Here is a 22,018-nt window from a genome sequence, read left to right as displayed (position 1 = left end):
AGAGCTCAGTTGGCTAGACTGGCGGGTACCAGGTCGGGCCGTGCTCTGCTCCAGGAGTTAGGCTTCGAGGAACCTAAAATCAACTCACTAAACACAGACATCCCGTTAGACACGCGTAAACGCTTCGAAGTCAAACCGCTACCTCTCAATATGAATCCGGAACACAACACAGAAAGGCGACTATACCGGGGCGCTACTCTTCTCCGCAAAATTCATAAAGAAAAGCAGAGCGCTTGTTTTGTCGATGCAGCAAGACATACAGACAGAAAAGCTTTCACGGTAGCTCTCGTGGACAACACGGGCAAGACCGTCAACTCAGCCACGGTTATCACAAACAGCCCAGAGATTGCCGAGCAGAGAGCAATCGCCTTGGCGTTACCGGATACCCGGAGGCCATACATATACAGTGATTCTCGTAGTGCAGCCAGAGCCTTTCAGAAAGGTGTAATCTCGCAGCAAGCCTTACATATCATACAAAAGAGCAAAATCCACTTCCATTCAAGCTGCTGGTTCCCTGCACACCTGAGAAACAGAGAAGGCCCCCCTGAATCTCAACGAGATGGCCCATAAGAGCGCGCGAGAACTAACCCTTCGCAGCGCCGCCCTCATGGGTCCAAACCATTTCCAAGAGAACAGGGACGCCACACTCACATATAACGAGATCACTAAACACTTCTACCTCAGCCGAAGGGAATTTGCTACACCACATCCCACACTCAAGAGACCACAAGCACTCACTTTGAGACTACTTCAAACCAATACATACCCCACACCCAGAGGCGTAGCCAGAAATTTTGTACAAGGGGGGGGGGGGGGGGGGGGGGGGGGGGGGGGGCTCACGTTGCAGTGCGGCCTCCTCCTTGAATAATGTATCGAGGGATCACATACATGAATCATAACTGCATTGCCATTGCCAATGCCATCATATATAAGATGCTGCACACAAATTATCGAACGCTACGCACTGTCAAGACAAGCAAAATATGTATTTTTTTCATAAAAGAATATATTCGTATGTCCCCAAAATTGTGGCTGAAGTAACTGCATGATGTCAATGCTTGCGCATTTTTAACACGAAAGTGTTTTATGCCGGGGTCCACCAAGACTTCACTGACGTATTTCCGTCACGGAAATACGTCATAGAACATAATAAAAAGAAAGAAACCAGAAGAAAAAGTTCCACAAACATGCAAAATTTCGAAATCGAACCCACGACCTCTCGGTCCGCGACGATATATCGCCGAGCGTTTAACCCATTGCGCCACAAACGCATTTGCAGAGAGCTACACAGACGCGCCTTATATATCTAACACTCCTCCGTGTACCCGCGCTCTTGCTCGGGGCGGTGCCGCCGCCTACGAGCAGAAAAGAGAAGTACTGCATTATGACACTAACGCGCACCGACAGTGAACGCTTCGGTGGTCTCAGCACTACGACGCCTCGATGCCAGCATTCGAAGGGACGCTGGCATCAAAAAGCACTACCAACGCCACCTAGGTGGCGTTGGTAGTGGCGTTCACCGTACTCAGCACAGCGGAGCGTGGCCTCCGCAATTAGCTCTGAAAATGTTTCTGAAGTTGATCGCGGAGGCTGCAATTACGACGCGCTGTACGCGCTGATTTGACTCGGTGACGATTCAGTTACGTGCTTTGTCTTGCGCGTTGTATTAGTGTGTCAGTTACGTGCTTCGTCTTTCGCGTTGTGCTAGCGTGTGCAGCGTAGTGCAGCTTCCATATGCACGACGGTTGCTCATGGTCATCGACGTTGGTAGTCGTGATGGAGGAGACGTGCCACCAGGCGTCAGCGTGGGTGCATCAACGCCTAAGGGCGCTTTAGCCACACAACACCAATAGACATTATATATCAATGTGCAATAAACATTACACTACTTCTGTGAAGACACGTTTCACTTTCGTGTTCTATACCGATTCCTATATAAGAGGGATCAACCACATTTTTTTTACTATTTAATAAGTTAAAAAAACATCATACGAACTATACAACTATATCAGCTCGAAACCAGCAAAGCAGTGCATGCAGCTGATATGAAAAACGTAAAGGCCATAAAATGAACAAGTTGAGGACAAATATTTTGATGAATCTTTGTCATTCAAGACCCTTGTTTACATTTTTGTACATACACAACGGCCAGAGAAAAACCTCAATGACGCTGTCCTTCCTTGCAATGGATTGCGCAGGAGCAGCTGTTACCGGTCGTATATTGTGAATAATTGCACTGAAATTATAGTCGCAACAGTGAGTACATCTAAAAAGCAGGACTTCTGCAATATATACATTAGAAATGCGAAGATAGAAAGCAATATACAAATGCGAAGATACAACTTGATAAAGGGCAATAAGTGTCGCTGGAAACAAAGTTCAATGCTTGTATACACAAAACCTCCGCAACAAGGTATTTAAGTATATGCATCAGTCTCCAATAAATATACGTATCTAAGCAAACGTCACTGTATATAATGCGTCAAACAAGACAAAGTTGCGCAGTCACAGATAGTAAACTTCACGCTTATAAAGACAGACGATGCAGGCAAGAACAAAACTATGATCGCAGAAATCGTGATATGCATTTGTGTCATGCTGCGGTCGTGACAGCACCATATGGGGAGAATAATAGAGAAAGAATGCAGAAATCAACACGAAAATGCGTATTTTAACTGCCTGCACAGCGGCAACAATTATTCTGCACCCAAAATTAAAGAAGGGTATTGCTTTGCTGCAAACAAAAAAGTAAAAGCAGGTAGCTAAAAAGGAAAGAAAAGGACAAACGAAAGCCACAGATGATGCGGCAAGTTGGACTACACAAAATTCGTGTGTTTTTGGGAAACGCCGCGTGGGCCGGGCTTTTAATGAGCAAGGTCGGTCAAAATTGGTTATTGATGTCCTCGTAATTTTCGTATTCTCCTGATAATCTTGATCATGATGCTAACTGTTACAATAAGCGGCGAAAATTTCTGCGGTTTTAAAACCTAATGAACAACCACTTCCCCTATGCCAGACCTTGCCACCCGCAAAAAAGAACTGCCTCAATAAAGGCCGTTAACTTTCTTCTGTTTTCTCTTATTTTACTTTGCCTGCCAGGGTGCGGCTCATAGATCACATCGGGCACGCTTCCTGAAAATGTTTGGAGAAAATTATCAGCTGCCAGCTGACAGTCACGGTGATATTTACTATTTTCGTGTGTGTGGAAGACTGCGAGCGCGTGCTTCCATTTCTGAAACGGCTTGGACACGAGGACGCGCATGTTGGCCCAAGTTTATAAGAACATTAACTCCATAAAGTTCCAGAATTGAAAATCTAAAGCACGCCTTTGGAAATATCAATGCACCTTTCGCATCAAAAGTTTATGGGAACTTTATACCCATAACGTTTTGGAATTGAAATCTTATGCGCTCCTTAGATTGCGCGGCCGCTGCGTGATGCCCCGACGCGCCCGCAAGCTATTGAAAAGCCCTTGAAACTTTGTGCTTGTATGGGGCTCCGTGCGTTCGCAATGTTCACGCCGAAATGTCTTTTCGACCGTTAAAAAGACACTGTAGACAAAATCCAGAATGATTCCCGGCGCCGGTGGTTGTTTCGGCCGGCGGTGCATGACAGCACGAAAAAATTCCGGGCGGGGGAGGCTGTAGCCCTATCAGCCTCCCCCCCCCCCCCCTGCAGCCCCCTCCCCTCCCCCTGGCTACGCCCATGCCCACACCCAAACGCCTACACTACTACATGGCGGAACGATTCCCCTATACACAGTGCGCGAACTGTAATGAACCACTTGACCTCAAACATATGCTTTGGCCATGCGACCGAACTACCAATGCCGACTACACTCAGGACCTGGCCAGGTTCGAGGGTACCATTTGCAGTCCGGATCTGGTTGAACAACTTTGGGCAGTCCAGCAAGGCCATGACGCGGCCGCAAAGCTCCGTCTTCCGGTCTCGACGTGGGATTAGCCCTTCTATGGGTCATCCCATAGCCTTGCAGGACCAAATGAAGTTTTCCATCCATCCATCCATCTCCACTCCGCTTGTTTTGTATAAAAATGTTCGCATAATATGGCACAGCGAAGGAAACCGATAAGAAATGAAAACGAGCGGAATGCAGTCGACTGGAAAACTTCCCTTCTCCTGTCGTCTGTCTTGTCTTTGTTTTGATTTGGTGATCGTTCTTTTTTATGCATGAACACGTACTAACTAGTCCGACAGTTCGTTTTACCTACGATATTTAAGTCATAATGATGTCATCGAGATATCTGGTTTGTAAACGCGTTCAAAGGGGACCAGTGCGAGAACAGTTAAAATATATCGTCGTGGTATGCGCTTTTCGATGTTTATGTACTTTAATGCTTTTTTTTACAGATAGATCATGTTTGCTTAGCAACAACAACGCTGATATAGAAGTCTAAATAAGGAATGTGGGGGCCGAAATAATTAAAGAATACTCGAGAACAAATCTCCAAACAACACAAATCTCAAAACAAAATCTTCGCGTCTCAAGTTGCAGTTGAATAGTAAAAGTAGCACTGCAGTATCAGACGTTTACAAGTTACGCTACCGAGCGCCAGAAACAATGTGTACTGTAGTTCTGTTTCTTAAGCCTTAATGCTTACGTAGCGATGCCTCCTAAGTAACAAAGAGATTTTGTCCTTACGTTTCATTAATTGAATACGGAAGCAGTCTTAATCTGGTTTCTATTGTTGTAGAGGTCAACGCATATGAAAGCTCATGAGACCCTGCCGGCAACATTAAGATTTCTGTTTCTATGTTTTCGGTTACTTCAGTTTACATAAAAAGGTAACTTCATGACAGACTAAAACAACGCATTTCATTTTCGTTTTTTTTTGTTCGTAATATAAAAAAACGTAATGTTCACATCAAATAAACAACTTCATTTGAGTGCCCTGGTGTCCCTACAGGAAGCCGTTCTTTTCACAGAAGTTTTTAGATAAAATAGCGCAGCGTTCATTTGCAATAGTAGCGGCCAAGCATTTTTACTTTTGCACATAGACAAAGGTCCTGCTATCACTCACGCACATAACGTTGCAACCGCGTGACTCGAAGCCTAGCAGAACCAATATTCTGCTTATCTTTCTATTCTTCCGATAGAGGGGCGATACTATCTTTTGTCGCAGTCATCAATTCAAGGTTGTCAAAGGCATGAAGGACTCTGCTGCAGCGGTCCGCTGTCCGTCGCAGAAATCACTCGAACAGGTGACCGCAAGTCCAGCTAAATATGCCTTGCCGCAACAAGCTGTGGCTGGACGTCGGACGAACATGCAACTTGAGCGTCGGAAATCTTGGCATGGTAGGAGGTGTGTTCCTGTGTTGCTTCGGCTGTATTATAGATAACTTATACGATCACTTTTCTGCTACGCTCACCGCTAGCTCTGGTCGCTTATTTGGTGAATTGTGCTTTGGAGATTTGCTCCCGAGTGTTGTTTAATTATTTAAGCATCCGCATTCGATATTTAGACATCTATATTAGCATTGATGTTGCTAAACAAACATGATCTGTCTGTGGAAGAAAGCATTAAAGTACATAAACAGCGAAAAGCGCATACCACGACGCTATATTTTAACTGTTCTCGCACTGCTCGCCTTCGAACGCGTTTACAAACCAGCTATCTCGGTGGCATCATCATGATTTAAATATCGTTGGTAAAACGAACTGTCGGACTAGTTGGTACGTGTTCATGGATAAAAAAGGACGATCACCAAATCAAAACAAAGACAAGACAGACGACTGGATAAGAGCCATTGTCCAGTCAACTCCCTTACCCTCGTTCTCATTTCTTGGTGCTTTTTTTTATTATGACAACATTTTTATACAAAACACGCTGTGTGAAGAGTGAACGCTGGATATGGGACAAAGACCATGAATTTGCTATATAACATTATGTCTCTGTAAAGCCAAATTTCTCATGAGAAGACGGCGTGAATGGCAAAAATAATACAAGCAGGCGTGGTCCGAACAAAGTATAAAGGAATATAGCCGTACAGTAAGATTCTAAGGAATTTGTGCATAGCGTATCAGTGTGCAAAAAAAAAAAGCATCACACATTGGCAGAGACACTAGAACAAAGCCTAAAAAGTAAGGAAAAATGAAGTAAGAATTAGTATAATCGTTTGTTGTTTCGGATATATCGTACACAGATGGTAAAGTAAATTTCTGGTGCAAAACGTTTTCATATGTTCATTTTCGTGTAAGTGGTGTTAAACTGTAAATCTCACCTTTGATTCATAGCAGCAACAGGATATAAAAATCGAACTTTTTTTAGGCATCTTCTCTGGACCTGTTAAGAGATTTATTTGTTTTATAAAATTAACTTTAAGGTAAAGCTTGTCCGGAAATAACAGTAACAGACGATATTAAATTCTACAAAATAACCCGTTTACTATCCCAATACCACCGACGTAAGAGCCGATTGTTTACTTCAATGCAATAAAAAAATCTACTTTGTTAACTTCATGGGCCAACGTTGTAAACATCACTTATCGTATATCGCAGATTGATTTCACAATATTCAAATAAGTTGCAAAGAAGAAGCGTTCAGATACAGAAAACGTTTAAACTTATCAAACATCTTATTCATCTGCCTGAAAGTGCATTCCAAAACACCGGTTATGAAAGAGCGCCTTGAATTCAAGACCGGAGAGGAACGAGCATGAATGGCATGACAGGAGAAAGCGTCTTAAAGTAGGGACAGGGCAGGAAAGGGCGTCTTGAGGTATAGGACTAGAAAGACTGCCCTGAAGTGAGCACAGTAGAGGAAAGAGTGTCTTGAAGTTAGGACGGGACACGAAATAGAATCCTAACATAGGGACAGGACAGAAAGTTGCGTCTTGAAGTAGGGGCAAGAGGAGAAAGAGCGCCTAAAAGCCAGGAAAAGATAGGAAATAGTGTCTTCAAACAAGGCTAGGGCGGAGGATCATGAAGTATGGAAAGGACAGGAAAGAGCGTCTCTAAATAAGTACGAGTGTCTTGAAGCAAGGACAGGACGGAGCGTGTTGATGTACGGGCCCGACATGGAAGAGCGTCTGGAAATAAGCACAAGAAAGTATGTCTTGAAGCAAGGACAGGGAGTCGCGTCTTGAAGTATGGACAGGGCCACAAAAAAAGGTCTTGAAGCAAGAATAACACAGGAAAGAGCGATACTTCATTTTGCTTCGCGTTCTTTTGTATCATAGCAGGTACCAACCAACTATCCCAGCAACAATTAGTGAATGTTTTAGTTTAAATTTGCCGACTTTTTCGTTGATCTTTCTTGCAAAGGGCATCGTCATCGGCATAGTAGGTGTCGCTTTGCTGGACCTGGCTGAGATATATGGAACAAGCATCGCCAACATATCGTACCTCATCACCACTTTCAGCGTGGGCAGTCTCATCGGCTCTCTTCTTGGTACGTTTAGCAAAATGTTTGCGCATTTAGTTGAAATATGTGTTTGGTTTCGTTTTGTCATCTTAAACTGTCACACGTTTTAATGTATGGCTAGGCGCGGAACGCTCAATATTTTTTCTGTAAATATAGGATCCTGGAGTATGTGCATGGTTAGTAATAGTTAGGGATGTCCCGTGCAAAATGTCAGTTAATTGCGATGTGAATCGTGCACCGTGATGATGTCTCAAGGGCGCGATAAAATAGAGATCAGCTCCCTGCTTGAAAGGAAACAGGGCAGAGAACACGCATATCAAACATAAGTATAGCTTTTTCCTGTGAGCTCGTTATTCACGCGCAGTTTTCTAGAACCATTTAGCCATTGAAAAAGTTCGTTCCGAGGCAAGCCTTGAAGGCTGTGTCAAGGACAGCGCACTCTCGCAAATGCTTAAACCCAATAACTTGGAAAACGCTGTCTGATCTCCTGAGCGCTGTTGTTTTTCATGTGCTGGGCGCTCGACAAAAATAGTGCCATGAAAATATTGCCGCCAGTGAGTGGTACATCGAGGGTCTGTTTTAGTGGCAAATGCCCATCGTTCCGCCACAAAACAATTTAAGTTATTTTTGCGTTCTCGGTTATCAATATGGGCTACTTGCTGATTTTTTCGTACCATAAACACACACACACACATACTGACGTGCACGCGCGCGCACGCACGCACACGTGCATTATCTAATTAAAGAGTTGTAGATTAAAGGGGCCCTGAACCACCCCTCGGGCTTGGTGAAATAAAATATCCCGCGGGTGGCATACGCTTCTGTGAGCATCTCAGTCAAGTTTTGCTGCCGTAGACGCTGCGTGGAGCTCGCAAGCGGAGCGCGAAGTTACCTTTCTCTGAAACCCTCTCGTTTCAACTAAAGCCATGATCCGCACTCTCTTCTGTGCGCTTTATTACGCAATAAATTGCATTCCCATACGCGGCTGCTATTGGTCCCTGCGGTCGGCTACACCGCGACCGCCGCGGGCTGCCGCCACGAGTCCACTGGCTGCTCGCTGTGGACAACCGTGTTTGGCTTACGTTTAGTGCGTCGTAGGTACCAAAACCGGAAGTCCTGGCGTCTACGTTTACAACCAAAATGAAATTTGAACTGCGCGCCACGGTGACATTTCGAAGGTGGATCGTTGTGGCCCCGCCCCACTCCGGCGTAGCCTTTCGCCGTGCAGGGGATTAAGGAGGAACGGGAGGCGCAGCGGAGCCGTGTTTGATTGCCATAACTCCCCTTCTGCTGAACGCATTGAAGTACTTTTTGCGGCAAAGTATTTCTGAAATAGCCTATTTTCGCTTCAAATGTCTTTCTCCACTTCGATAAAAAGTGGTTCAGGACCCCTTTAAGGGACGTAAGTGGCTTGCATGTCCAAGAAATAGGGACTGAGGCTTTGTGCAAGTAGAGAACCCAACGTGTGCCGGGTCCTCGGAGGGGCTGGCTCGGAAAAAAACATCGCTACCCAATAGAGGTCTCGTTACTCCTGCGGAGAACGAGATTTCCGGGAAGCGAACTCAGAGGAGGGTGGTCAAGACATGCTCTCAGAACGCAAAAAAAAAAAAGAAATGTGTTCAACACGCCTGCGCCGGCCCATTCATCAATCTCGTGGAAGCGGTCCTTCTCTGGGAAGTGAACGTGACAAACCACCGGATCACAATAAATCTGCTCATAAATGCACTTCCACAGCGAGCACTGCTGCGCAAGCAGCCAAAATTTCTAGTTTGGTGGATTGCTTCACCTCGACTTAATAGGAATCCTATGCATTCATACATTGTTTGCTCTGTGTCAACAGAGATTCGGCACGTAAACTACCTATATTTTTGGGAAAAGCCTTTTTTATTTCTCATTTTATAGTTAACTAATTTATATTTCCGAAAATGCAAACGCCTACCCACCATTGTGGTGAAGTGGCTTTGCCGTGTCGCTGCTAAGCGCGAGGGCGCGGGATCAAATACCGGTCGCGGCGGCAGCATTCCAATAGGGACGAAATACAAAAAACGCCCATGTACAATGCACGGTAACGAACTTCAAGCGGTTGAAATTATTCCGGTGACCCGCACTACGGCGTGCCTCATATTCACATCATGGTTTTGGCACGTAAGACCTCAGAATCCTTTTTTTTTTTTTTTAGTATGGCAACCCCTCCTATGCAGAACTTTATGACCATTGACCACTGTTGAAGGCACTGCGAGCACATGCGACTCAAATCTATAACACTTTTCAACTTGGGTACGCAACCAATAACGTACTAAAGCGCTAGAGGGCTCCAACGCTTAGGTACCCTAATCTGAAGCTCCCCTTTGAGTTTCCACAGAGTGCTGAATGGCCAGGCTATTTTCGCCAGAAGTTGAGCCAGTTGGACAGAGGCGCTTTTTTCTGTAGCCAAGATACTTGTTCCACAGTCATGCCAACTGAGGACAAGGATGTCCTCAGTTGACGGCCTCAATGCGTCTTTGTAAAAGCACCGGTTATTCGTCTTGATTCATGTTTGGCGCTTTCGTTGCGCGCTGTACTTGCAATGAATGTTTGCTTCAAGTTTGCTTCGTCAATAAGATAAATGCTAGTTTGCTTCTTTATCTGTGTGCGCGCGAGTGTGTGTATGTGTGGATGCGAATACATATCCGGCGTTGTAACGTCGTGTCCATTCCTTTCTTCACCAAGTCTTACAGCTGGAATGCCCCTTTTTTTTTCAATTGAGAAAATAATTTATTTCAGTGTTGTGAGCTTATATAACTCTACGCGTGTGATATTTGACACGCGCGACACTTTTAGGCGTGTGACACGTGCAAGCTATGTCTCTGTTGTACTATGTACGAGGGCGTTATAATGAGAAAAGTATAGCCTTAATATCTTCCCTGTCTCATGGAATAACTAGCTTTAATAACTGGTTTAATGTAATCTCTTTATTTGCCTACAGGTATTACACAGGAAATGCCAAAATTACATAAGCCATTTATCTTAAGCTTCGCGACTGCGCCGTGAAAAATGAGACGCAAGCATATGCTCATTTTACGCTGTTTACCCACGTCGCAGGCCTTACATTACTTGCTTCACTTAGAGCACTGCACGGGCTCGGGCTTACCTGAAAGCCCAGGCCCGGCCCGGCCCGTGGGCTGGGCCGGGCCGGGTAGAGCAGTTTCTTCACGGGCTCGGGCCGGGCTCGGGCACGGCGTGTGCTTTTTGACCCGGGCTCGGGCCGGGCTCGGGCTTTCTGGTGGTGCGCATGTAACGTGCAGCGAGAGTTATTCTCGGCGTCTCAACTCTGAGAAACAATGTATTTCTCGGTCTCGGGCCGGGTTCGGGCCGGTTTCGAGCCGGGCTCGGGCCGGGCTCGGATCTAAGGTAAAGGGGTGGCGGGCCGGGCCGGGCGGGTAACGTAGATTATTTCCGGGCCCAGGCCGGGCCCGGGTCTCGCCATAAAAGTTTTGCATCGGCTCGGGCGGGCCGCCCAATGTAAAAACGGGCCCGAGCCGGGCCCGGGCCACAAAAATCGGCCCGTGCAGTGCTTTAGCTTCACTCATCGTTTGATCCTACAACCGTTCGTTGTTTCACGGTTCTCATTTTATTTACTCGTTCATAGGAGGCAAGTTACACGACACGTACAACACGCAGTTGGTCTCGATCTTGGCAATGGCAGCGACCTGCGCTCGCGGTGACCATGATTCCACTCAGCGGCATCCTGGCACTGGCGCACGTTACCATATTTCTGTGTGGACTGAGCGTCGCTGCACTTTGCACTGGTGAGCATCAGAATAGTGTGGGCGAGAGGTGTCGCGATTACAGGCCTCATATAAGCATGCTCTGAAAACAAGTTTAATGCTTACTGGCAACTCCTTTAGCTAGCGTGAGTAACCATTAACCTATTTTCCAATTTTCTCAGTCGTCATATGCTCTCCAATGAATTACGTTCCCTCCGATTGAAAGACGACGAGTGTCTTCTTGGCAGAACACTTGTTTCTGTGCTCTCTCAATTTTTGGTGAAATCTTCGCCTTTCGAGGTGCCTCACCTCCCCGTCTCGCGGCCATAGGCCCGCCAGAGCATGCATGCCAGAGGCCCGCCTGGCCAGATGTCATCACGGCCGTCAACCACAAGGAAGCGAGTTGGCTCCCCCAGTGACACCGAAGACAGCGAGCTGTACTCTATGTCATCTCATGGCAATATCATCTCTGAAAATTCTAATTTGCTCACAATCACTGCAATTAGTGTTAATGGCATGATACGTACTGGCGATATTACAGGGCGATGCGATTGGAACAACTGTCAATTAAAGAACCGACGAAGTTATTCCATGATAATGAGACAACGACGATTTGGTTAGTCTTGAAGTACGGAGAGGCCATATTGTAATGTCAAAGTTAAAATTATACAGCGACGAAGTGTGACCGCATACCTTGTTTTACGTTGCAAACTGGGAAGTAAAAAAACTCACCTAGCCTTCTCAAAACATCCGCGGTATATTTATACACTTGCTTATTTGTGCTTTGAGGCCACGCATGAGTCACCATTTTATGGTTTGACCACTTGTGCTATGTTTCGTAGGCAACTGCCGTTTAGCCTGCAAAGTATAAGCACTGGTACAGCAGCCAGCTTTTGGATGATGCTTACAAGCGTCTGCACTTTTTGCAACACCAAAGGTTGACCAGTGAAAGCGTTGTTACCTTTTAGACATTCTTCACTTATATTTTAGCCTGGCGCTTATGCCGAGCCCGTTCCCATTAAAATCGAACTCTAAAGAGAAACATCGGCAGGTTCTAGAAGGAAGGAGCGAGCGATTCGAATGGGATAATTTCGTCAGGAAAGAACGCATCAACACAAGGTAAGCACACAGTAGTATTTGAAATTGTGTGGAATTGTACCGAGCAAGGCAACGACACCCAATCAAGCAAGCGCCAGTGTAGCAGGTAGACTGACACTGAAAACATGGAGAAAGAAATAAAGAGTTAAATCTCTAAGAAAAAGGCAAGCGAATATCATATACAATTATGCCACGTGTCGACGCTTCTAACTGGGTGCATATCAGTGTCTTGGCGCAGCATTGCTTCGCTCGTCGATGGCTTATTTTAACAGTCGGAGCCACTCCCTGGTTTTACGCCGTATGCGACAAAACGTGGCTGAAAGCAAAAGCATGCGAAATCGCCTTGCCGCCGCGTTATGTGTACTGAACAAAGAATGTATAGCGTAAGCAAAGTGTGGGATAGGAGCACGCGAGAGAAAACTGGGCTGTGCATTCGGTATAAATATGAAATGAATCAGACATTTGCAGTCTGATCACCAGCGTGCGGCAATCAGTTTTCGTGCTTCTCGAGAACGAATTAACTGACGGCGCGGCGGCATCAGTTGGTATATGACGGCATCTTTTGTTTATAGTTGAACCCCCTGACAGAAAAAGATCTAATCGCAAGCCGGTGAGCAATAAACGGCGTAGAATTTTAGCCTTCCAAGTCACAAAGCTAACGGATTGCTCAAGCAGAAATGGCATTTGTCACTGGAGCTTTCAGCGCCACTTGTGTTTTCTACCGTGAGTACCACGCTATAAATAGAAATGCCTTCAAGCACCGCCTTCGCAAAGCCAAACTGACCAAAAATGTTTGTAAAATATACGTCGTGGTAGTGTCTCTGATAACTACAGTATTTCCGGGGTATCCTACAAGTTTAAATCAGCTGCATCGGCCGCACTTGAATTCATGATGATGATGATGATGATTTATTGGCATCCCCTAGGCGACAAATAGTCACCTAGCCTGCTTGATGTATTCAGGTATACTATACATGTTCTTTATCTAGCATTTTTGTATACCTCTCATTATTCTATTTCTTTTTCAAAAATTTACCTTGCAGCGCTACCTATGATTTTACGAGATCAGGCCTTATTCATCTTTCCCCTGCTTTTTTTCCACCAGTACTCTAATCGTCTCTTGCTTATCTCTACGGCTGATCTGTTGATGTTTCCTTCCACTTTAACCCATCACTATTATCACTATCGAACGTAGCGCCACAGTTCTGAAAGCGACGATATCGGACGCCAACGCGCCAGCCGCGCCAACTGCGAAGGCGAAGGTATTGTTCGGCTGCCTGCTGCTGAATTGTTCTTCGGTTCCTTAACGCCGCGTCGGTGCGGGGCTCGTCTCCGGCACTGGCGGAGCAGGTCGCGGTGGCCCTCGCCCTCCGGGACGGGAGCAGGCCGCAGATCTACACGGATTCCCGGGCGGCGGTCAGGGCCTTCGCCACGGGTTCGGTCTCGAGGGAAGCGGCCTCCCTGGTTTGCGGCAGGAGCGTCTCCCCCCACGTCATCACTTGGTTCCCGGCCCACATAGGACCTCAGGTCTCCACCGTCGTTCCCAACGCCAACGAGCTGGCCCACGCCCGCGCGCGCGAACTCACCCACCGCGCCGGGGAAACGCCGCTCGAGGGCGCGGCGCGGGGTTCCACAAGGACTCGCTCCACACGTTTAACGAGATTTCAAAGCACTATCAGCTCGGCAGGAGGGTCTATCCCCCGCCTCACGCCAAGCTCTCCAGGCCTCAGTCTTCCACCCTTCGCATGCTGCAGACCGGGTCCTATCCCAGTCTAGCCAGGGTCAGTAGGTACGCGGACTCGTTCGAGCCCGATTGTCCGGATTGCGGCGATCCCTTCGGCACTTTAGAACACATGCTCTGGCGGTGTCCCTCGTTACGGGACCACGATAATCTCACCACGGAAGAAGAGTGGGTGGAGGCGCTCAAGAGCTCCGACCTCACCACTCAGCTACGGGCTGTCCAGAGGGCCCGCGACGCGGCGGTCAGGCACGGCCTGCCCGTCCCAACGTGGGAGCGGCCCGCGGTGGCTCCTCCCCCGTAAGGGGTTCTCGGAGTCGCTCCTCAGGACTTAAAATAAAGTTCACTGCCTGCCTGCCTGCCTGCCTGCCTGCAAAGTGCGTAAAATCTGGCTTTTTTCCCTCGGTTCGAGAAATTCCGTTTTCACTGGAGGCCTGGCTTTAGCATCCGTCACGGACTTTACGCAGAGGTGAGCGCTTTTACTTATTACTGTCGTAGTATGTGTCAATTCTGATGTAAACTCACGGCGCTTACGTTTTCGCGCCATTGTCTCGCACGCACACGAAACCTGCTCATTGTATTTGTATGGGCAAAGTTCTGACTGATGTGTATGTGTCTGTCTGTTTGCGTAGCAAGTGAACTTGCGACGAACCGTTGTCTGACCGCTGCAGCTTTGCTGCAATGACGGCAAAGTGTCTGCTCACATGCGCTGCGTTTGCTCGCTCAACCACAGCACTCGGGCGTGCGTGGTTTATAGTGCAGAATTAACGTTCCCCGTGTAGTGTGTCGCTTTTTACAGCCAAGCTGTTAAGGGCTAGTTCCCCCAGGATCGTGTCCGCGTATATGTATATATATATATATATATATATATATATATATATATATATATATATATAGTAACTGGATTTTTTCAATGGGCGAGCACGACGCGCGTACCACTGCTCCAAGGAACTCCACGAGTCAAGCGAACTCCACGAGTCAAGCGTTCGTCGTCGTCGCTAATCATTTCAGCGTAGAATTTCGCTTCTGTTGTCGTAATGGAGAGGCCGCGTTTTCCAGGGTATGATACATTCATGAGCAACTGGCGATGTGTCCTAACGCGTTTGAGCAACGCCGCCGCGAACGCTCGCGGGAAAGGGCTCGTCGTCGATTTGCCGATTTTAGCGTGAGCGCTTCCGAAGCCCAGGCGAAGCGTCAGCGAAAAGCCGCCGACCCCGAGTTGCGGGAGCGCGATGTTGAGGCTAAACGTCAGCGTCGTCTTGCGCTGCAGGAACACAACGGTGGTGAACGCCTCGGCAACGCTAGCGCCAAGTTCCCCTGTGCAGCAAGTTTCAACGCGAGTTTCTCAACCGGAACGTTCATGATAGATAGTTTGGTTGGGTGATGCCCAACGACGATACGCTCATTGTCATCGTGGGGGCAGTATTCACTACAGCAGACGCACCATAGTCACAGCTTCGCTGGCTTCTATCATCACAGTAGTGGAAGGGCTCTGAATTTTTCTCTTTCTTTCCTTTTTTTTCGTGTCCTCGCCTGTGCAGTAATTTTCTAACGCAGTTTCAACGCCAAATTGCCTATATATATTGCGAAAATGAAATGTCGCTTACTTTCAGACAATCAAGGCTACCAGACTTGGATATCAGCAGAATGAAGGTCTTGCTGGAGGCAACGCTGGATGCTTGACGAAAAAACCCGGAGAATGAACTTCCTGTGCACTTTCGAACCCAAATGTGGTACAGCTACCTTTAAATTCCTGACCTTGCATTTTTCGGAAGTGTTATGGCAATTCTCGCTCTTCTAAGAATTGGTGATGTTGGATCCCAAAGTAAATACACCAGACGATGCTAGAGTGGTGCATGCAGTGTTCACATTAGGTGTTTTGTCTGCCATAGCTTCTAGTTGATTTGGTAATGTTTATTGTTACAGTTGCAAAAGTTGATACTACAAGCATTGCTACACAGGCTGAATTTTTCTTTAACGTGCACATTTATACAGAAAGGCACAAACATTGTGGAATTACAGTTTGTGTTTTGAAAACTGATTCCTGATTGAATTACAAAACTAGTGCTGTATTAGCTTTATATGACACCATTTCTACTAACCTAAAGGACACCACGATTCAGATATGTCTAGTTCCAGAAATTCAGCCTTGTCACTGTGTCTAGCCTCCTAGGTATACCGAGCACTGTGTGTACATTTTTGCAGCTTGCACTTGAGGCTGAAGTCAGGTTTGAAGCTACGTTTGGAGACATGCAAGCCAAGCTTCAAGATATTCGGCAGGCGCTGGCCGAACAAGCTTCACGGAGATTGACGCGTGTCTGCGGCCAAAAAAAAAGCTGAATTTGCCCTGATCTCATTGTTAAGTGTTATTTATGCTCAACGTGCTTACACGCCTTTACTCACGTGCTAGTCCATATTTCAGCAGATCTTTAAAAATCAGTGCTGATGCATGTCACATTTATGGTTTGGCCAAATAACTTATTTTTAAACTAAATGTCATTTTGTTTAATTTAGGCAAAGTTATGGATACCTATTTATAAAAATTTAATAGCTACCAGTTCTCGCAAATGCCAGAGGACATTTTTCTGCACGTCAGTGAAAGAAAGATTCTTTTTAAGGAGACGCATGAACGACACGGTGCCTATCCCAGCCCCGTGTATCATCAACCAAGATGAAGGAAACGTCGTCTGCAAGGACCACACCATTGATCTGGCCGCAGGATCATCGCTGGAGCATGCTCTAATCATTTTCCGAACACTTTACTTCGTCTTAGATGTCACGTACCCACATGCATTTGATCAAACCTTGGGTATGGTCCAGACAGCATTAGTTAAGACGGAGCCATTTCCACGCTGTTGATGTCGCACAAACTTAAGCAGTTTTTTATGCAGTTGAAACATTCTCCTGCAAGAACTAGTTAGCTGCTAGATGCTGCATGTAGCATCTTTTTTTTTGTTCTTTAAGTACAAACAATCAAAAAAAAGTAGCAGTGACTCGCAAATACCTAAAATTCTAAAGGAAAGCTGTGGGGTTTGGCATTTCTAGAAAATGCATAGCTTAAAGTAATGGTCAGTCATAATAGCATCACTCTAAGCATGCACACGCATTGTCACCACATTATATGGTGACTGTTTATTGGTCTGTCTTCTATTTCGACTTTGTGTGTGTGATAAATGATGGGTGTGATTGTTAGGAAGGGCATGCGGCATACTCAAAGTGATACTGTTGCACTTTGTAGAAGATTGCGTATTGCTATATGGAGGCAAAACAGCACTTATAAATGGAACTTTCGTAGTAAATACATTGCTCCTAGATTCTAATAAAAGCTGCTGTCGATATCAGCAAGTTTGCAGTATGTGCCATTTTCAAAGCACGTAGCTAAACATTGGTATTCAACTTTTAAGTGATTTGCAGTGCTTATGTTGTAAATGCAACCATCCACCAATTTCTTGTCCAATTATTAGGAATGTATAAACCAGCTATGAATCTCAAATATTGGTCCTGAACGTCCGAGCTCGAATTTTAACCAAAACACTTTGATTGTGGTGTGAACTAGAATGATCAAGTGAAGATCTTCTGTCACAGTTCCAGGACAATCTGATTATGCGCTGGCTTGAAGACTCTTAATATTGTGCCAATAGGAAATTGTGATAACCTGCAATTTTTACTTACTGTATCTGTGCTACAAATATAAATGAACTAGGCAGTTTGTGAATGGAGCTCATTATTGAGATGGCATTTCAGTAAGGCAATTTTCCTGACTATTCTTATGACAAATGTTTTAAACTAAGAAAGCCTGTTTTTAATTTCAGATCTACTTGCTATAATGCCCTTTATAAAAATTATACATTGTCTAATGCTAAGTGATGCTGGTAAGTGGAAGTTTTTTTTTTTCGAGCAAGGTCTGCACCTGTCTTTCAGATTACAAGGTGAACGTCAATTATTTGCAAGGTATGTATTATCTGTAGTCAGTGAGCAAAGTACTGTTTGGAAAGGAAGTGTGTCCTCGTATACAGGGCTTATAACATGAGACCAATATTTTGTGATATCTGAATGTTAGTGTTTGTATTGGCTGTTCCGAATATTTTCTCTATGTTTATAACTGTTTTAGACGCAGAGGCAGATCTCCCTTCTAAACATGTAAGGGTAAAAAAAGTTTACCTCTTATACAAACATTCCTGTCAACCTCCTTTTTAGTGGCGACACATCTTGTTCTTGCCTCTTTGTAGCCTTATAAATTACTCCATGTTCTCTGTTTCTGTTCGATGCTGTGGGGTAGCTGTTTAGTGCTTCTGCTTGTTTGGCTATGGTGGGAGGCGCTACAGCAATTTAGCACAGGTGTGCTGTAGGAAGTGTTCTTTGCTTGCTTTAGTGGTTTTGATAAGAAAATTCATCGATACAGCAGCAAATGCTGTGAATTGTAATCGGCGATTATAATAGCTTATGCTGTAAGCTTTATGCCTGCCGGCACGTTTAGTTCCATGCAATGTCTGTACCTGACTTTGAGCTTACAAGTTGTCTTATCTAGTCATACAGAAAAGTCCAATTTGGAGAAAACCGTGTCCTTATATGCGCTTTATTACTTGTGAGTTTACCTTAAGCTATGTATAATTTTTGAGCACTACCTTGTCATTGTGTTAGCAGTGCTAAGACATCTCGATTTGTTTGAATGTTTCGTGATATCAAAATGTTACTTTTTGTTGCGCGTGACCTTGGTTTTGATATCTGTGTTTCTGTTTTGAATGCACTGGCATAACTCTTCTTTTTAAGATGTAACCATGTCAAAAGAAAATATGACCTCGTATAAAAGGCGTACATTAGCATTTCTTTTAATGACTACACATTGGATTGTAAGCATGCTGTAGCCTTCAGTATTACTCCTTGGTCATTGTTGATTTTTGCTGTGGAGTTTGTGTCTGTTGCTCGTTTAGTCATTTGTGTTGATGTTCTTGTTTTTCCATTGCTGCGTTTCTGAACAATTGTGTAAAATGCTTTTTATATAATAAAGTATCAAATAGAGCATCTGTGTAATTTTTACAGTGGTGTTTTCTACTACTTAATAAGTGTATTTGCATTTTAAAACAGCATGACTTAGTTTTTAGCGATATTCTCCAGCAAGACTTCTAGAATTTTTCACAGAGTTGCTTCCTGCCATTTATCACCATAGGTGGCCTGGCTAGTTGAAACAGTGTTCCAGATATTGATATATGGAGTATTGTTTCGGGTAATATATAGTAGCCGATTTATACAAAACGGCGTTACAGGAATAAATATATGGAACATGGTTTTACTTATATCATTCTGCACTGAAGAGGAACATTGTTCCAGGTAAAAATGTGGAACGAGGTTTCTCTTACATCTTTGTAAAATTAAGAGCAACAGTGTTCTACATATTTAAAATTTTATCCAGTTCACGTGTTACTCCTAAATAAGAGCAACTTTTCTGCAAAAAAGTTGCCCTTACTAAGTGAACCCATGTGTAACCAGATTAAGAGTGTATCGAGGAATTCTGAGCGTTACCCCTTCGGCCATGTGTCGAACTTCACCCTAATGCACCATGCCTCGGGTGGGGGGGGGGGGGGGGGGGGGCAGCAATAAATTATATTGCAACTGTTATGCCGGTATTCAACAACTTTCCGTTAGCAACCTCAAGAAGGTACTTCCTTCTAATAGCATACGCATCTATGGCATGTAGTCGTAACTTCTGCGTTATAGCAGCGTTTTCGTCAGAACATTGCCGTCATTGTCTTTGTTGGTATACAAACATGTACACCACTAATTACAATCCAATATACTTAATGCAGATACTTGGAGACCAAACTTTGTCATTTGCGCGCAGGTGCGAACGTCTGGATCATCAGGATGTGGACAGAGAACAGCAGCCCGGCGCTTCAACTCTTCCACTTTGCCTTCGGCATCGGTGGCTTCGTGGGTCCGTTCATCGCCCGACCGTTCTTGTCCAACAGCGACGGTGGTAATGCGACCACATCGAACACTACCGACAACGTATACCTGACCCAGAACAACATCGCTTACCCGCCTGTCAACCTCGTAGAGCTGGGCAATAGCTTCGCCGCTCAAAATGGCACGGGCGAATCGCGCGTTTATTGCGCGTTCGGTATCGCCGGTGCACTTTTATTTATTCCAACCGTTTCTATGATCGTCCTTTATATTATAGACAATGTGGACTTCAAGCCTTCCACACCTGAAGGTGATAGCTCTGCGGGAGCTGAGGAACCGCGTAACACTGTCTGGTTTACCCGAATCGTTCTGGCAATAATGTGCCTCTACATAGGTACTTACGTCGCGTTCGAGTCTACCACGTCCCAGATGATGGCCTCGTTTGCAGTCAAGAGCAAGCTCCACTTCTCGAAATCTTTGGCTTCTCGCGTTGAATCTGTGTACTTCTTATCATACGCCGCTGGCCGCCTCACCGCATGTCTGGTTACAATCAAAGTTCCCCCCTTCTGGGTACTAGTTTCAGCGCATGTAATTCTCCTACCCACGGCCGTGACGCTCGCACTACTGGGTTCTAACAGCTCCACGGTGCTCTGGCTCAGCAGCGCTCTCTTTGGTTTCGGTCAAGGACCGATATTCGCCTCTTTAGTATCCTGGACGGCCGGGCTCATAAATATCAACAACAAGATGATGGCTCTAGCTGCTGTCACCCAAAGCATCGGATCAATGACAGCGCCAGTTATTGTAGGCCAATTTCTGGACAATGACCCTAACGTGTTCCTGTATGTCTGTCTTATGACTGTTGCGTTATGTGTTGTCAGTTTCGCTACCATGTATCTCTACGTAAGAAGAGCGCGACACCGAAGCGATGACAAAGAATTGCTAATCAATGAAGCTGATAGTGAGCATAGCAAAAGGCTTCAATAATAATGCGTCAACGTGTGTAACTACGCTGCTGTCTATACATTGCGACACGAGTTTACCTTACTAATGCGATTAACATTCTTAGAATAGTTCACGCCCTTTCCGGTATCTGTCTACCTGCCTTTCTGTCTGCCTAACCATTTCCGGACAACTTGGGTCATTGGGTAGTTGATAGTCTATTGGATACAGCATTGGGCTTCTGGGCTGTGGGAACCGCGAAACTAACCGTCGGGGGACCAAATTGGGTTACTGCTATATGATACTCGGTGTGTGCGGCTGTTCAATGAACACATTTGACGCTAACTTGGGTCCCTGGGTATGTGACACTTATTTACGCTAGTACGTGACTCACGCGTCAAACGTTTCAAAGAGCTAGTCGGCTTAGGCACGAGGGACGTGTATACGCGCGATCGTGGCCTTGCGGTTACGGCATTAGGCTGCTGTGCTCGAAGGCAGAGCACAGCACCGTTCGTTACCACTGTCGGTCATGCGATTATAATTTCTAGGATGCATCACGCACATTCTGGGGGCTGTCTGCTGTCTGTCTATCTGCATCTAAGCAGTTTGCCGCCCACTTGGGTCAATAAGCAGTCTATGGTGTAATGGTTAGTGCATCGGGCTTCTATGATGAGGCAACCGGGTTTGAAACCAATCGTCGACCCAACGTGAGTCAGGGATATGTGAGATAAGTTATGCGCTGCTCATAAGTTAATATGTTCCGCAAGGTATGTGCCAGGTGGCATATGCGTTGCTTTTCAATAAACCTGTTTAGCGCATACTTGCATCGTCAGGTATGTGTCGTTCGGTGTGTGTCACTCTTAAACGAACGTCTTTGACGCCTGCATCTGTCACTTCGTATCAGCCACTAGGTATGTGTCACTCTTCAATGACAAAAATAAATCATTGAAGTTTCTCCGGGTATGGGCGGCGTCCCAACACACGCCATTTGTATCCAGGCAATCTCGTCTGAATATATATGTACGCTGGTGTCCAGAGGAAAGCGCGAGAGCGCAGACCGGCTGCATACCCGCCTGATGCATGACGCATTTCGGCGGTTGCAATGCGGTGTGTTGAGACATTGCTTCAGTGCTAATGGCATTTACGTCGACGTTCATCATGATATAGGTTCTGCCGGATTTAAAAAAAAATTAGAACTAGGTCAGACAGAAACC

The 22,018-nt window shown here is 45.6% G+C and overlaps 1 protein-coding gene and 1 long non-coding RNA gene across 3 annotated transcripts in view; one reads left to right on the top strand and one right to left on the bottom strand.

Annotated features, from left to right (window-relative positions):
• The first annotated feature begins 5,165 nt into the window (after positions 1-5,165).
• Positions 5,166-21,559, top strand: LOC119453472 (sodium-dependent glucose transporter 1C). Of its 2 annotated transcripts, none has more exons than XM_037715507.2 (4): positions 5,166-5,314; positions 7,283-7,409; positions 11,011-11,170; positions 19,804-21,559. In XM_037715507.2, exons 2-4 carry the CDS (start codon positions 7,335-7,337, stop codon positions 20,847-20,849), a joined length of 1,281 nt encoding a protein of 426 aa, XP_037571435.2. In that variant the 5' UTR covers positions 5,166-5,314; positions 7,283-7,334; the 3' UTR covers positions 20,850-21,559. The 2 variants fall into 2 exon arrangements, with proteins under 2 accessions (XP_037571435.2, XP_037571433.1); XM_037715505.2 differs by having other exon boundaries at positions 5,166-5,321.
• The window catches only part of LOC125945848 (uncharacterized), a 40,690-nt gene continuing 38,608 nt past the window's right edge, over positions 19,937-22,018 (bottom strand). The window contains exon 3 of the long non-coding RNA XR_007467159.1: positions 19,937-20,012. This is a non-coding gene — a long non-coding RNA (uncharacterized LOC125945848). The remainder of the gene's footprint in view (positions 20,013-22,018) is intronic.

This window comes from Dermacentor silvarum, chromosome 5, assembly GCF_013339745.2.
Source record: "Dermacentor silvarum isolate Dsil-2018 chromosome 5, BIME_Dsil_1.4, whole genome shotgun sequence".
NCBI lineage: Eukaryota > Metazoa > Arthropoda > Arachnida > Ixodida > Ixodidae > Dermacentor > Dermacentor silvarum.
The sequence above is the reverse complement of the archived record's forward strand: the minus strand, read 5'-3'. Positions and strand labels throughout refer to the sequence as shown.

Excerpts from the sequence above, each read along its gene's own strand:
- LOC119453472 (XM_037715507.2), top strand. The coding sequence starts at position 7,335 with ATGGAACAAGCATCGCCAACATATCGTACCTCATCACCACTTTCAGCG. Across the intron at positions 7,410-11,010 it reads TCTCATCGGCTCTCTTCTTG|GAGGCAAGTTACACGACACG; the intron begins GTACGTTTAGCA and ends ACTCGTTCATAG. Across the intron at positions 11,171-19,803 it reads CGTCGCTGCACTTTGCACTG|GTGCGAACGTCTGGATCATC; the intron begins GTGAGCATCAGA and ends ATTTGCGCGCAG.